At 48.2% G+C, this 17,077-nt stretch overlaps 1 protein-coding gene across 1 annotated transcript in view; it reads right to left on the bottom strand.

The window, feature by feature from the left end:
- Positions 1-8,113: 8,113 nt before the first annotated feature.
- The window catches only part of ATRX (ATRX chromatin remodeler), an 84,064-nt gene continuing 75,100 nt past the window's right edge, over positions 8,114-17,077 (bottom strand). Inside the window, exons 31-35 of the mRNA XM_086470216.1 lie at positions 13,640-13,789; positions 12,311-12,436; positions 11,273-11,368; positions 10,573-10,701; positions 8,114-9,756 (exon numbers count right to left, since the gene is read on the bottom strand). Coding sequence (XP_086326342.1) covers positions 9,478-9,756; positions 10,573-10,701; positions 11,273-11,368; positions 12,311-12,436; positions 13,640-13,789 — 780 coding nt within the window. The 3' untranslated portion in view covers positions 8,114-9,477. The remainder of the gene's footprint in view (positions 9,757-10,572; positions 10,702-11,272; positions 11,369-12,310; positions 12,437-13,639; positions 13,790-17,077) is intronic.

Here is a 17,077-nt window from a genome sequence, read left to right as displayed (position 1 = left end):
TGTTTCCTGCAGCTGCCCCGTCAGTGTACATACTTGGGCTCCCAAGCTTTTCCCCAGAGCGCTGTATTAATAGTCATTCCATCATTCCTGTAAGCGTAGATGACGTAGGAAAGCACTTACATTGAATTCAGACACTGCTGTTCCTCCTTGTTTCAAGCGTATATCGAACCTGGGTTATTTATGGGGGTGGGGGTAGGGGAAGGGAGGGAACCCTACGTGTAATCTTTCATTCTCCTTCACTTTCTTTACCCGGTGGCTACAAGAGAGGCCGAAAAGTCAACGTTACGGTTGCTTAAAGGAACAAGCAGGCGAGCAAACCTGATCACCCAGGGCAGGGGGGGTGGGGTGGGGAATAAAAATGAAGAGAAGGAAAGAAAACAAAAGACCACAGAACTGCCAGAGGGGCTGCTGCGGAGCTCGGGCTGGTTTCCTGCTAAGAAAAAGCCTTTTCGATGGTCCCCTGCTTAAGCAGCCCAGGAGTTTGCTACATGGACGATGCTACATGGACTGGTCCTGATGCGTGGGGGTTTTTTTCCTGCTGTTGGGGTGGGAAGGGGGCGAGGAACATTATTCAGCTGTAAGCATGGATACTGTGCATAAGGACAAAACTATTTATAAAATGTATATGATATTTATTTTATATATTTATTTATTTCAAAAGAATTTTATTTTTAATGAGAGATGCTATGACCGGATTTTCATCAGGAAGAATAAGGTCCTACTGAAACAGGAAAAAAAAAAAAATGAGTTTTAAGAGCTTATCGGCAATAAAATTGTCTTTATATTGTAGATTTCTTGCTAGCCCTTTTTTTTGGCGCTCTTTAACAATTGACCCAGTATTTCCCCATCGAGATGAATATAAGACCACCTCCAAAAAGGATGAGTAGGGCGAACATAAATTACCTAACCCCCAAACTCTTGTACAAGGATGACATCAGATTGTACCCGGACTGCACCTCGGAAGCGCGACCCTGCTGCCGCGACCGGCCGGCTGTCTCACGAGCCGGGTGTTCCAAGAGCTGCGGCTCCAGCCCTCTCCTTTGCTCCAGTACAGGCGAAACAGGTCCTGGGGCCACGCCAAGCACCAGCCACGGCTCGGCTTTTGTAGCCACCGGACGGGATTGCCCCAGGCTGTGCGTCCCCGGGCTCTCCCTCGCCTCGGCGGCCCCAGCAGCCTGGGAAGCGCCGGCGCCGCTCTCGGCGTGAGACGCTTCGGCCCGTGACGTGGCCGCTGCGGATTAACTGGCCTGGTGAAAAATCAAGCGGAGAAACATTTGGAGCATCCGCTGAGCGTTGGGGTGGACCCATCGTTCCTGCCATAAAGCCACCGCATCTCACACGAGACAGCGTCGCGGGAAATCGGTGAAGAAAAAGTAGAAAGCGGCACAAGCCGTTCAAAGAAGAGAACCTTTGGTTTTTAAGCAGCTACCGTGGATGAAGACGATCCCTGGACGTTGGCGGCTGCGTGGCGTTCTCCTCTGCGTGCTCACGGCGGAGGCTTTGCTCCGCAGCTCGCCCCAGCAGCCAGCACAGGCCCTCGGGGACGCTCGTGCCGCACGTCTGCCCTCGCTGCCTGCTCAGGATGTCACAGAACGGCAGGGGAAGCTTCCAGCAACGAGCCCGGTTTATTTTTTGTCCCTCGTGATCGGCACAGAGGGTTTTTTAGCACACGGTGGGAGCAGGAGGGTGTAGTTGCTACAGGCACGTTGGTGCACAGAGGAGAGGTTGGTATGAAACGGGGTTCTCCGGAGCGTGCCAAAATCCGTACGACTGCTGATGTAGTGGCTTTGAGTTGGGGTTTTCCTTGTCACAGCGGCGTTTTTCCCAGTATTATTTTCCAGCCTCCTCCTTGCAAAGCACTCGAGGTAAAATCTCGGCTCCTCCAGCTTCAGCCCGTGAATCCCCAGGATGATTTCACTGACCTAGGGATGATCCACACCAGCTTCTTCCCGAGCCGTGCTGCTAACGGAGCGGCAGCCCTGGTGCCACCTCTGCTCCCGGCCATCTCTTGCCCTCTCTGCCACCTCCCGCGTCCCTGCCACGTCCCTTCGCTGTCCCAACTGCTCCCGTGCCGGGCGCAGCGGGTCCTGCAGCCACCAGACGACGGGCTGCGGAGTGCAACGAGGAGCTTACAGGAGCTTTACCTTGAGTGATCCAGACATGAAGGAATTTCATCCTGTGTTTGAAATAAAACGTGTTTATTTACCTTCTTCCTCTGAGTCACTGCTGAAACATCTCATCCTCAGCCGCCACGTCGGGAGCACAATCGCTGATGAAAGGCGTCCCAACGTGTACTTTTGACCTTCCCCTCGCAAAGGGAAAACCCTCAGACCTCGAGCTTCGCTCTGCCCCCGGGATGATCCTGCCTCCCTCTAGCCAGGGCTTTCTGCTGCGCTCGAAGGTAAATCTAGGGGTTAAGATCCTGCTCCTCTTCTTCAGAATGAAGGGCAAAACCTGATCTCGGCAATGCCGAGGACATTCGTTCAGCAACTCGAGAGGGAGCTGATTTGGCCCGTGGGGGCAACGCGATGGACTCGTTCATCTGATACCCGAATCGAGGAGCTGCCTCAGCAGAGCCGCCTGCTGCGGAGGGACGCGCCGGTGCGAGGGCTGGTGTAAAACCTTGCCAGGCTCTGGGCTCAAAAAAAATGATACTTGCAAACAACAAAATCCACAAAGAATTTAATGGAAACCCCTTGGTAAAGGTTGGTGTCACCTCCCATGTGGGACGTTCTTTAAAGGGGGGATTCAGCATTGCTAAATTGCACCCAAATGGTTGTTTTCAGCAGGAATTTACTGGGTTTGTTTCTGGTTCAACAAAATACTTAAAGGTACAAGTAATCTCACTGACCTGGGAGCTTAATAGCAGCAGAATTAACCACCGCAGACTTTCGAGTGGCCCGGGGAGCAGTCAGGCTGTTTTCATGTGGACACACTCACCTCTCCATCCCGTCCCGTCCCCGCGGCGGAGCGGGCTGTCCCCTCGTCCAGCCGTTACCCCACCACTGCCGCTCTGCCCAGCCGAAGCCAACCGGGGACACCGGCTGCCCCCCCCCGGCTCGGAGGCTCTTTCAGGGCTGGCAGTGGGGCCCTCGGCCGAGGTGCATCTGCTCCGGTGGTGGCCGATGGGCCCCAGGGGCTCCCCTGCTCCTGCCAGGGAAGTTTTAGAGGGAAATACATTTGTGATGCTTCAACCTGAGAGACTCTCTCCTACATGAGCCAAAGGAAACGCCAAGGTATGTTTGGGATCTCAGCTCATGTAGTTTCCACGAGCTTCAACGTTACAACGGCCAGTTGAAAAACTTCTCCCAGAGGGAAGGAAAGGCGGCCGGTGCCGGGGGCGGCCGTCGTCCCGCAGAAGCCCTGCTGCACCCTTCACCCCCCAGTGCTGTTTTACACACAAAAAGCCGTGGGTCTGAGAACACCACAGTAAACAGGACAAAAGGCGCCGCTTTCAACCCTTCTCCTTCCACCTGAGAGGGGTGGGCATGTTGTGAGGGAACCATTAACCCGGGAACCGCTGTGCAACGCAGGAGGGAGGAGGTCGGTGGCAAAGAAGCGGGCAATTTCTCGAGTCTCGCTGCAGAGGGGTGCAGAAACGGAGGGAAACCCTCTGCGTGAGGCCAGCACGGTGCTACGCGCGGCACGGCGCAAGCCCAGCCAACGCGCCCGTCTCCCCAGCTTCGGTGTGTGATCTGAGGCACGGGGACGGCCTTGGAGAGGACTGAGGAGGCAGACCTGCAAGAGGCAACGCGTGCGCGGCCTGAGGGACATCCCTGTGGAGACCCTGCTGCCTGCGGGGAGCTCTCCTGGGTGGGACGTGGCTCAGGGCTCCTTTCTCCATCCCCTGGAGAACACGATGGTGAGCCCAAAACTGCAGGAGTCCAGAAACTCAGCGCCAAAAAGGCAGGGAAGGTGCCCATCTGGTTGGGTGCTGCCCCACCTGCAGCGTCTAGAGAGGTGCAGCTGGACCGTGGCCGAGATGCTCCCAAAAAGGGCACCCCGGGGTGGAGCATCCCCGAAGGAGAAGGGCTGAAATTCTTGTTGATGGTGAGACAAAGACACCTGCACCCTTGGGGGAGCGCTGGTGGTCAAAGGTGGCGCTGGGTACCTCATCCAAGGGACGAGGTCCTCTCCTGCAACCCAACGGCCGGAGCTGACTCGTACTCAGGGCTTTGGCTGACACAGCAGCTATCCTGGCCGGGGGAGCGTCTGCAGGGCAAGGCCTGGCTTCAGCTCAACCCAGAAACCTTTAGAATGGCAAAGGTGCCGCGAGGAAAGAAAGAGACGTCACTGAGCGCTCCCCCTAAGGCACAGGACATACAACACTGAGGGCAATATCTGGGTTACCTGATATCACAGTAGCGTTTATTAACCAGCAGATGCGGGTAAATTATTTCTCTGCTCTTTGGAGACTAAAACAGCGCCAAGGCCTTGCTGGGAAACCACTTGGGTAGGAGACAACAGAGTGGGGACCTGTGCTGAAAGTAATTAATGGGCAAACACACAACGTAGGTGCGATGTGCTGTTTCTCCAGGTGCCACAGGCACCCGGGGCAGCCGTCGAAGATGGAGACACGGTCAGATACGCAGGCACAGAGCTCAGCTCCTGGGACGGAGGTGGGACACAGCGGGCAGCGCTGCGGGAAAAGCACTTTTTTTGCGGCTGAGGCCGTACAAACGCAGCCCCTGATCCTCATTTTAAGGTAAAGACAAACCACACCTGCCGTCGGGAGGGGAGAACGAACAGCAAAACCCAGCACCAGGGCCCGTGACCCACGCACCGCCAGCAGTGAGACGGTGGCTTGAAGCGGAATTGTGGAGAGGAACTTAAACGAGGAGGACTAAGTCACGCAATAGGGAGCGTAAGAATTGATTATTTTATTCCAAAGCAAGCAGCTGCTTCAGAGGTGTTAAATTCTCATAATGGAAAATACCAGGGCTGCCGTCTCGTACCTGCACTGGCTGGGTTCAAGTGGGAGACCCACAAAGCCAACTCCACCGAGGAGCCTCAGGCTCTTCCCTCACCGTACCAGAAAGCATTTAGCACCAAGATGCCCGTGACCGAGCGCGGCAGATCACCCCGTGAGACACGGCAAGCGCCCGCCCGTGCTGCTGGTGACGAGAATCCACGGAAAAGGAGAAATCCTTTGTGCAATCGAGTTGTGGAAGAGGCCGTCGGCCCTGGGGGAGGCTTTGAGTAACGCCCCAGGTACCGACGGCCGTTTCACATTCGGCGTCTCCCATGGTTTCCGTGCGCGCCAGCCATTAAACACAAAGCCAAGATGCCTTCGAGATCGGACCTCGAAAGTGGCCGAGCACAGACCCAAGGGGTGTCCCCACCTTCCCCTGCGCCCCCCCCCCCCCCCCGCCCTTCTCCATCCCCATTTCAGGCCCCAGCCCTTTCCCAACACCCTCCTTCGGTCCCCACCTCCCCCCGAGCCACCTCCTCACCCGGCGCAGCGGGGACGGGAGCTTTCTGCCCCGTGGGCTGTGGGCGCGGAGGCGACCCGGGCTCTCCCCCAGAAGGACGAGCCACTCACCCCGCGGGCACGGGGGCAGCGCAGGAGCTTCTCCAGGCCCTTCGGTGCCGAGCGCCCGGGCGACCATCGCCGGAGGAAGGTCTGTGCGCGAACCACTGCCGAGGGCACAGCTCTCCCGAAGGGCCGCGGGGGTGGAGTCCTGCTGGTGCTCCTCGCCAGGACACATCTCCAGGGTGCGTTCTACAGCACGGAGGGGGCACCTGGGGTTGTTTCCACACCTGAGCAGGCCTGGGAAGTTCAGGCGTTGGCTGAGGCTGCAACACCAGCGCTTCTCCAGGCAGCTCCAGCTGGGGACGTTGAGATTTGTCTTTCCATAAATGCTGAAAATTTATCCAAAACTCTTTTTGCTTGAACTGATGAATTCACTTTTATTTACCCTGCTCAGAGCAGTTCTGCTTTTAAGGTAAAGATTAAAAAAAAAATACCCCCAGGGTAAGCATTTCGCACCAGACACATCAGAACACCGCGGCTCCGCCTTGGAGCACCTTGCAGGCCTGTTCTGTACGGGGCACTCGTCCCAGGACGCTCCCCAGCCCGACACGGACAGCCGATATCCAGCCTCTGTCCCATGCACCAGCCTCCCGCTGCCCTCTAGCAAAGCTCTTCATCAAGTTAAAAGTTCCAGGGATATCCAAAAGCACGTTGCCCACACTGCCCCTCAGAGCCCAACGGGATTATTTTCACACCAGACACCATTTCCACAGCATCTGCCCTTTCTCAGCTGCACCTCCCCACCAGTAACGTGGCTGCAGCGCCGGCCCGGAGCCACAAAAAGGCTTCAAGGAGAGGGAACGAGCGTAGGGGCAGATTTAAAACACAACTGCCACATCGTTTTTGTGTAGGAAAGGGTTTTTTTTTTTGCCCAACAGGTGGGATTTAGTAACTACGAAAGGGAGAAGTATAATTACGAGGTAAAAATAGGCAAGTGGGTTATTCTAATTTGACCAAGGAGAACCACACCTCGCTCTTAACAACTTATCATTGCTGGGAGATCACTCACTCCTCGCTTTTAACAGACAGACTGGCTGCAGAAGCTACTATTAATTCGTATCATTTGAAAACCTGGACCCCAACTACCTTCCCTGAACGAAAGGAATGGCTACAGCCAGCCACAGGTACCTCGCTGTAGGAAAAACGAGCCAGGGCAGTTGTGAGCCTGTAGCCCTGGGGAGTTAACGCTGTGTGGTGAATGCAGCACAAGGCACGCTGATGTATTTTGGTCACTTTATTAAATGAGATATTAAATAGTTTAAGTCTCAACTACTAAACAGCACTTTGAATGGTGAAAACACAGATAGTATATCGTCATACTTGAATGCTTCTTCTCTTTAAAAACACATTTCCAGTCCTTATATATATTACAAAACAGCCTTATAGGAAGAGGGGACACCTTTTCTATAGTACTTAAGATATTTAATACAGAACTGAAAAGCCATCTAATAGAAACAAAGGCAAGTCTTCACAGCTGTATGATTTCAGCAGCCAAAGCTGGTTGATGGACTGAAACATTACTATACAACTGGGACAAAACGTATACAATATCACAATACTAAGCAAAAACGCTTTACATCCAAAGGAATAAACAGGTTACAAAATGTGGAGAATTTAGCAGGCAAAACTGTATTACAAGCAACATTTTTATTCGTCATCTTAAGCCGTTTCATCTAGTTAAAACATCTAAAACAAATATAAAAATGAGCCTTTTATTATCTTACTGATGTATGTTCCGTCTTTAAATATTTGTTAAAGCTTGATGTTATACTCAAAGCGCATTGTTATGCAGCTAAAATGTCAAGTGAGAAACATGTATGCAAAGTGGTCCAAGTTTTACTTCAATGCTTATGTCGGATCTCTTCGTATGCATTAGTCTTCCGTTACCCATAAGTTTTGTCCAGAATGAAAAAAATGTGCCTTTAAATGTTGCCTAAAACTTCCACATTTAAGTCTTTGAGTTGCTGTAAAACTCCATTGAACATTCCCAGGTTTGGCAGAAAGGATTGCTCTTACTCACAACACGTAGGAATAGCGGTGAGAGTTGCCCAGAGTACATTTGCCTTCAAATGTTTGTCTCAAAGTCTCACGTTTTCTTTCTTCTAGTGTGAATGCGTCTCTCTTCGCTCCCCTCCCCCCCGATTAAATTGAATTGTAGAGCTGGCAAAGCCCTAGAACACACTGAGGTTCTTTCGTGGTATCTTGTGATAAAAGAGTCCAAGACAGCAACTTGTTCGCTGCTTTTGCAACAGAACAAACAAACTCCGTTCGGATCACAAGCTTCAATCACAAAATGAAACATCGCGTGAGATTTGCATCTTTAGATGCAAAACCCACTTGTCCATTCAGGGCAAGAACTCAAACTCCTGCAAGAAACTTTCCAGAAACCAAAACAATTTTAGTTCACGTCAGCAAGTCAGAAGAGTCCGGCAACATCTGGAGCAAACGCCTCCGTCCGACCGCTTCTCCAGAGTTCTCTGTGGTCGATACGCCGTTGCCTCAAATGTTCCTGTCACTTACTTTTACCCCCAGATGATAAAACTTCTTTTTTTGGGGGCGGGGGGGGGGGGGGGGGGGGGGGAAGAAACAACCAAACGATATTCAAAGAAAAGTCCTATTTGTATTTAATTAGATCTTCACAAGTACGAGAAGCGCGGGTAACGAGAGTGCTAACGATACCTACCAAACCAGAACTCAACCTCTGGTCTACGGAAGAGAAAAAAAACCAAACCAAAACCCCAAAACAAAAAATAATCAAGCTCTTTTGTGTACTACCTCACGTTTCACAGCAACGAAAGGGAAGGGGGGAGGAGTGCGTAACGAAAACTCTGATCTAAAAGAGGAAAAGTTATTTCACTCTTCTGGCAGCTCCGGAGGTTGCTACAGCACTTTCTTTGTAGTGGTTTTAAATCAGCCCTGGTTCTGCCATTTTGAAATTTTTATGGAATGGGGTTTTGACCCCGGCCACCACCACGACTTTAACCCCCCAAATACCAGGAATTGAATCGTCTTGGCCCGTCTCCCATTGCCGGCAATGGGGAAGGACAGTAGCACCAGCATTAAGGAGTTAACAGCAATGTGCTTCGTATCGGACTCCGAACAGAGCAAATCAGCGCGTGAAGGAAAAACACCTCCAGCTCTCGGATCACCAGCTGTTATTCCGTCACAGAAAACTGAAAATAAAGAATGGCAGAAGACTGGGGAGGAACCGCCGCCTTCCCCGAGTCACTATTTAAGGCTGTGTACACAGTTTCCGTTTAACTGCACGACTCAAAATCAGAGCAGTAGTAGTTCAGAATATTGCACCCAATTCTGTGTCAAAGAGTATTTTCAGTTCTGTTCCGTTCAGCACAGATGACGTCGGATGAGTCCAGACCTCAGTCAAAAGGCAACTAGACTATTTCTGTCAGACTATTCCCGCTAACGCAAGGAAAAGGGGTAAGCAGAAAAGTATTCCATAATTTGAGGAATCAACTCTCATCAAGAACTCAGCTGCTGGCAATTCACATATGATTCACTGAAACACACAGACCTGCGGCCCTTCCTCAGCTTCTCAGATCTGATGGCGGCTTCGCGGCTACTAAAAGCAAGCACAGGAGTTTAGACAGGAAACCTGTGGAGATGCTACTGGTATGGGAGGACTTGTTTTCACTGAAAACAACTTGTTATCTCCTGGACTCAACGTATGTAAGAAGATTCTAGGCAACATCACCGACAACAGGGAAAACATTGTGTCCTGTTTAAACAAAGCTGGAACACTAACATGGAACATGGCATTTAAGGGGACCAACCAAACTTCTTTTTTTTTTTGTCTTTTTTTTTGTCCTTTTTTTTCCTTTTTTATTTTTTTTTTTTTACAGTTGAGTTCTGTTAAGCCATTGATTCCTAAAAAAATAAAAGTTCTTTCTCTGATTTTAACAATCCTTTAGGCTTTTAGTGCAAAATCACATTGATTTCCCTTGGGAAGGCCCTGGATTTTTGCCTCTCATTGGGGGCGGTGCTCGTTGTAACGGTGGTGGCTGCATACCGCCAGACATTGACTGATACATTCCTCTCATATCTATCTGTTGGTAGTTAGAAGGATTCATGATTAAATTGGGAGGCTTTGGCATCATGAGGTGACTCATTGCTGCTTGCTGGTAAGACATCTGCTGCTGCTGCTGCTGATTGTACTGCTGCTGGAGCCTTCTGTTCATCAGGATCCTCTGAACACAACTGATCAACTGCGGAGGGAAAGCAGAGCTGCCGTCAGTGCACGACCCGCCCCGGCGCTGCAAGCAGCGAGTTCAGAGTTAAAAAATCCACCTGTGAGGGCCGGCGGTGGCCGAAGGGCAAGAGCCCCCCGTGTCACCACCATCACCGCCGTGACGGTAATTCCCGATTCCTGCAGGAACCGGTCAGGGACACCGCTCAGAACGACGTTCTCCCAACGAACGACCTGTACGGACAGCACGCAGCACCGGGGTGAGTTGCTACGGCAACACGCGCCACCCCGTGCAATTATTCCCAGGCACAAGCCGCAACAGGGTCCGTCAGGTGCCATTTCTCTCCTGCGTGCAGGCTGTCCCTGAACGTTTGTTTCCCTCGGAGACAACCCTTCCCTTCGGCACATCTGGGCAACATTCAGACTTTGCAAAGTCATTCTAAGCTAATAAAAACCTGCCCCTTCCTTCCTAAGGTGTGTGTTTCCCGCGCTGCTTTCTGAGCTCTGGGCGTCAGATTCCTCTTTAAGCCTCAGGACCTTCAAGAAAACGACCTCAACAGAAAAATCTGGCGAGCGTTTGTTTTGGTTTGGTTTTTTTTAAATGAACTTCTGGAGCCTCCTTCGAGGAGGCTGAGCCACGCGATGCAACACGCCGCAGAAGCCGCATCTCCTGGTGCTCACAACGCCCGCCCGCGCCCGGCCCACTGACACACGCACTCGGTGCAGACGTGTTGACGTACCCAAACTCACACTTCTGGTTTCTGAACACACGCAAAGCTTCCACACTCGACATCCCCATTCAAACAGTCGATCGAACAAGCGTTAGGTACGTTACCATCTGCTGTTTAGTAAGGACATCGTTGTAGATGGCTTCTCGGCGCTTGACATCAAGCTCCTGGCTTGCCTGCCTGCTCAGTGCCAGGGCCTGGACTTGGCTCTCTGTGAGTGTTACGTTTTCTTTCCACTGAAAAGGGAAAAAAAAACAAACCACCAAACCTTCTTGGCACCAGTCATTTCAACAAAAGCTTACTGGGAACTTAGGGTTTGCGTTATACTCAGAGCGGCGTCAAGAGTTAAAACACAGCCCAGTTCCCAGTAAATGCAAAATTATACTTCACCAGCACCAGAACTATGAGTTATCAGATCTCCTAACTGCTAATTAAGGTAAGGCACCTCTAGATTATTCACAGCGAGGCACGTGGCAGCCCAAGGTAGATCGATAAGGACAAGATACAGGAAATACACCTTATCTGTGGACAATTAGTACTCTCATTTGTGGAAAATCAGCATTTTCAGAGCACAGCAAATAATTACGGCTCTAAACTGCTAGTCCTCTGAGGCTCCGTATGTCATCCAGATACCATTAAAGGTTACTGCAAGCTGCAGGAATCAAGATCAATACAAACTGGAAATTATATTCATTAATAATGCAATTAATTAGCTGAATGACCATACACAAGAGCAATGTCTTTGTCTGGTACGTTTAACATTGCCCCATCTCTTGATGTAAACCTACAGTGACCCATTTCACTCACTATGGTTGAAATGATATCTTCAAGGGGCTGAATTCTTGCTGCAGTTACGCTGTTGGTTGCTTCCACAACTTTCTCTCTTCCTTGATTAATAAGGTCCTGGAATAACACCAGAAAATGAATTATAAAGCACAGATACAAAGAACGCGTTCCTTCGCCAACCTTCGGTAAGTTTTCTTCATCTTTGCCTTATGTACCTAGACTTTAATTACTTTTTTCTCCCAATTTGCACAAGTCAGTGAGTCTAAGCTTCCACACAACCGAACGTCGGCCTAGAGCCAGCGAACAGCGTGTATAAATCCGCCAACCTGTACAGCAGGCAGTGTTTATAAAAACCCGCTTTTGTACCCAAAGGTTTTCAGATCACCCCAGGAGTGCTGTGCTTCCAACCCAGGCAAATTTCCTGCAATATTGACTCTGATGACGTTACACTCCCAACTCATTCCGCGTTGCTCAAAATATTACCTATTGCGCTAAATTATCTATCTTAGCATAATCCTGGCATACGCTGCGTGTTATTCCTCAGGTACATTCAACGTGGGGCCCCCTGATTTGCACACTCCGTTGGAGGTTTTCAGCCCTCCAGCACACACTCCTCACCAAGATGCTAGCGGGTGTCATAAGACAACTGTGCTTCAACCTCTGCAGTTTACAGCCTGGCACCTCATTCGGCACAAACGCCCTCCGCTACTCCGGCTGAGGCGGCAAACCGAGGCCTGAGGTAACGGAGGAACGGCGCACGCCTTCCTCTCTCCCGTTCCTCCTCGGAGAGAAGACAGATGGAGCCAGAAAGCTAGCTGTGGTAATTAATGTCTGCAAGGAATGCAGTGACCTTCCAGAGCCCTGAGATACTACGCAGATACAGGTTTACACGCACACAAGTTAAGACTTCAATCCACACACCCCCCCCCCATTAAAGCCAGGATCCAATTACATAAATATCAAGATACGTAAGAATGACATTATCCATTATTTGGGATGGAAAAACCCACGCCGCTTCCAGCACCACAGAGATGTTACACGACTTGGATTGCTACTTACCTCCAGCTGCTGATTACTCATTGCTGACAGAGCACCCAAATTGAAAGGAATATACGGTGTTTGAGAGTTGAAATTTGTAGGAAGCATATTGGTCCCAGTCGGCATGTTGAAGCGCATAGTCAAGCCCTGAAAAACACAAAATGAGCTTTTATTTGTGTAACTGGTAGTTTGCGGTTTTCTCTAACAGCCCACGAAGTACCACCCGCAGACAAATCGGCCCTCAGAGAAGCCTACAAGCACCGTACGTTGCGTGAAAGCCAACCTCTCCCGCTCAACGGAAGATCCTTTCCAAACCTCAATTCAGAAGGACATTTTAATTATAGAGGAACCTAAGTTCTAGTCTTGAGGAATACGGGAGTTGAGCTGAATTATAATTATTTGCTATGCTAAGGGAAAAAAAAAAAAAAGAGCAAGGTTTATTAGTATATCCTAAGTGGTTTAAGATGCATTTTTTATATTGCAAATTGCAATATAAAATTTATATTGCAACCTAATGTTGAGTTTGACCTGACTGTAATCAAATTGTGAAGAGTGAAATGCATAATTTACTGCCAGGAACATAAAGCTCAGCTCCCACACGAGGAGGGCAATGTCAGTGCTTACTGTACTCCATCTTCCTATTTCCTCTCCCTCACCAAACCTTCTCCTAATACTCCATTTCATTTGTCATTTGTTCACTCGAGATGGTCAGTAGCGATTTATACCTCCACTTTTTGTACTTTCTGATTACTGACCAGATCTGAATACTACACTTTGCCTTTCCAGGAATCTTCTGCTATTAGACTCCAGTTACACCAAGCTATCATATTCCTTTTACAGTAAAAAAAAATCCCAAACCTGCAGCCAATTTAAAATTTTCTTCATTCTACCACCTGCTTAAATATCAAATAAACAAGACACAGGGAATAACAGTAAAAAAAAAAAAGCAAGCTTTTTTTCTGGCAGATGCTTATATGGTCATAGGATTGTGGCAAAAAATTCTGAAATCAATGGTATACCTTTAATAGAGCTAGAAATTTCCCTCAAATGGTAAGAGAGGGGTATTACACAGGACACCAGTTGAGTTTTATTACGACACAGAAAAAATTGCGTGTGTAAAAGCAGAAAGTAACTTTTAAATGAAAGCAACGAAGAAAATACACCCAAAAGACCAGCACTGAAAGAGCAAACGAGACACGGTATCTCCATTCTTCATATGCCAAAATTCGCTTTACCAATCCGTTTCTTGGCCTATAAGAAAGTTAATTTCCCCAAAACAAACTGAAAAGGCAAGCAGGGCTTCAATCTGGAATTCCTTTCCTATAGGTAAACCTGATCACAGAGCTTTACCTTCTTTTCTGCTTCATATTCTGCCCATGCTGCCTTCCTTTCTTCTTCAGTGAGCTCCTCTTCCTCCTTATGGTCCAGGAGGGAATCGTGTTCGTGATACCCAACTATATACTCTTTATTGATTTGAAGCAATTCTGCCAGAATTGTATCCTGTTTGAAGGAAGACAGAACAAACGAGAAGTCACTCGGTAGCTCTACTACGGTTACTCTTTGGGCACACCTAACCTGCTGCTTTGACCAGTTCCACAAGGAGCAGCTCAGAGCACTTCACAGCGAAATGGAGCTAAAAAAAATAACTCAACAGTACACTTCTCCTCAGAGGGAGGGTAATGGATTAACAATCTGTTACAGGGATGACAGTCCAGTCACTTAACGAACCACAGGAATGCACTCGGATTCCACAACAATAAACGCAGTTTTAGAACCTAAAAAGAATGGAATGTGCTCCATGGTTTTTCCTTTTTCCAGCTTCGGCTGGATACCTGAGAGGACCTACCAATAATCTGCATCTGTAGCACACAAAGAGCACCTCTGCTGGATTCAGAACACTAAGTGATACTTCTGTCCATCAACTGTCCATCGGCATTCGACAGAAAAACCTGCTTTCTTAAAGCTGTTAAGATACACACCGAGATAACAGTCCCCACCCCTCTGGCCTAAGAAAGGTCAGATCACCGCTATGAACTGGGTTTGATCTGCAATTTAGATCTCTATATTCCACAAACCCCCTAATGCTTAATTGCTTTTAAGGATAACCGAAGTATTTACAGTGTCCTTTATAACGGCAAACTGTTGTGAGGGGTTTGTTCACAGGCACACTGACAGCCTCTATACACGTGTCTGTACTGATATATAAGCAAGCTCCAATACAGCTCAGCAGTCAGCCTAAGATTCATCATAAAAAAACCCCCCACAACTTTATCTCATTGAACTTTTGGACCACTCCTGAAATTAGAGAGAATACACCAAATATACTTTTTGCAGTCGAATCGTACGAATACCTACAGACCCCACGTCGTGCCCTTATTCTGCTCAGCGTTTGTACCAACAGGAACAGGAACTGTCCTACCCTGACATTTTATAGTCTAGATCGAAGAATGCTGGGAAAGAATGGCTTGTACCCACAAGGAAACAGATTTTTGCAACAACACGGGGAACTGCCCGTGGAAGTGCTGACCAGTGGTTTTGTCACAGCAGCTACAGAACGTCGCTTGGTTCTGTGCGTGTTTAACACTCAATTAAGTTAACCCATTACATAAACTAGTTTCTGGTTCATCCTTCTACTCTCTGGTCTCCCTAAACGTGAATCAAAGCTTTCGTAGCCCACTCCTCAACAAAATAGTCAATGGAATATCCGCACGACTAACGGGCACAAGATATTTGTGAATACATGTAAAATACTAATGGTATTTTTGGGGCGGTGGGAGAGAAGGCAGAGAGCGAAAGGGATGCAGTAACAGGCTATGATGAAACCATCCAGATGAAGTGGGTGAAAAAGTCAAGAAGATATTACAAAAGTGAGCTGCCACGGCTGAAGCGCTCTCAGCATACCGTGGCTGTACATCAGCGCGTGGAGGGTTCCTGGACATGCATATGCATTGATTTCCATGGTAACACTATTATTGAAAACAATACTGGAATATAATCCACACTCACTTAGCCAACGCAGTCTTCAAAATGTGGTTTAAATTACATCCAACTGTGTGTTTGCTTTTCTTTGTCTAAACTTTATTTTGCATTAACTTTAATGATGGAGCTTGAAAACTGAGATATGGAAGGTACTGCCGCTTAGTTTCTGTAATTTTACAATGAAACAAATAATAAATTCACCTTACACACACACACAAAAATCAATCTGAATAAGTAATCCTTTTCATTTGTTTAGCTTCTTGATAGAACAAATTATCAACTGGTTTATAAGCTTTAAGCTGAAATCCTGGTGAATGAAGAGATAGTGAAAAAAGGCTTTGAATTTTTTTTAAAAAAAGGTTTGTCTTTTTAAAATCCTGACGGAAATTAAATGCTATGGAGAGATAAATGTATTAGAAAGGAAATCTTCCACAAAGGAATGCGAGTTATGTTGTAATTCACGTACAAGTTTTTCTCAACCAATTGAACATTTAATACCAAGGTTAAAAACAAAAATAGGTTTAAATAAGCATCAAATTCTTCCGATTCTGAGATCAACAGCCTTCCAAAATTCACAGAATTGTCCCCTAGAACCGAAGCACAGTAAAACACATGCCCTGGCTGTGTCCTGAGGCAGTATAAAATAACAATATACTACATCCAACTGAATCTGAACTATTATTTTAATCTGCTTTTCCAATCTGCATTACATGACCTCAGCTGAGTCAAGTTTTCACTTCACATAAAAACGGGACTGCAACTCTAACCCCCTGGACACGCTGATGTGGGGAAGGACAAGCAAGGAACAGAGGGTGCAACAGTACCAGCTCCGAGGGACACGCAGAGCCCCTCAATTTGTCTTTGTCCAGCTCCTACCTCACCCACACCGCTCCGAACTACGGATCGCGCTGCCCGAGGTAAGCCACGAGTACGGCGCTTATCGCCGAGCCCAGCGCGCAGTGTTTGTGGTGAAAAGGCTTCTTCCCATTAGCTACCTATCAGCCCAGTCCACCCCAGTATACAGCCCTTCGGTAGCTGAGTGTTAAGAGTCTGGGAGAACCTACTTTAAAACCCCCCAAACAATAGCCCAGTCAGAAATCACATTAATTTCAAAAAGGCTCCAGATCCACTGCTAAATTCAGAGCAAAGTAACATGTAACACCTGAAAGACAATCGTAAAACATCAAACAGAATTCTCTCACTTCACACCACCTTTCCCTTTGGAACTGCTACTCTACAGAAGTGACAACAAAACCTGCTTTTGCCTTTAGTCTGTCTCAGACACCAAGTCACCACATTTGCATAAAGCTTCACGGCCTACACACAGCGATTATTTCTGTACTGAAATAGAGGAAAATTGACTGAGGAGTTAAGAGATGTCTTAAGACACCCAATCCATCTGTTGTGGACTCAATTTCTAAGGCAGTCCTCTTCAACTCTGCGGGGACAGCGGATGAATGAAATCAAGCAGTGGAAGTTAAGACTAGTTTAATAATTCATATGAACAACATCCATAATAAAAATATTCTGTTAAACCCAAGTATTTACATCGTTCAAGACGCAGAAGCTGTTTCAGAGGGGTAAGGGCAGAGAAATGGCACTATGAAGTTACGGTTGCAGGGCAATAGGCATTTTCTCCCCGAGAAGCCTACGCACCGACTCCTCAGCACTCCCAAGGGCTTGTTCAGACCGCAAAGGGCAGAAAACTGCTGCTAAAATTTACACGTGACGTGAAACTTTGATAAGCTTCCAGGAAAACTACATGCTGCACATTTGCCGTGCGACTTGTTATATAAAACAGCAACATTC

The sequence above is a fragment of the Leptosomus discolor genome, chromosome 9, assembly GCF_034619465.1.
Source record: "Leptosomus discolor isolate bLepDis1 chromosome 9, bLepDis1.hap2, whole genome shotgun sequence".
NCBI classification, from domain to species: Eukaryota; Metazoa; Chordata; class Aves; order Leptosomiformes; family Leptosomidae; genus Leptosomus; species Leptosomus discolor.
This window is presented reverse-complemented; position numbering and strand designations above follow the sequence as displayed.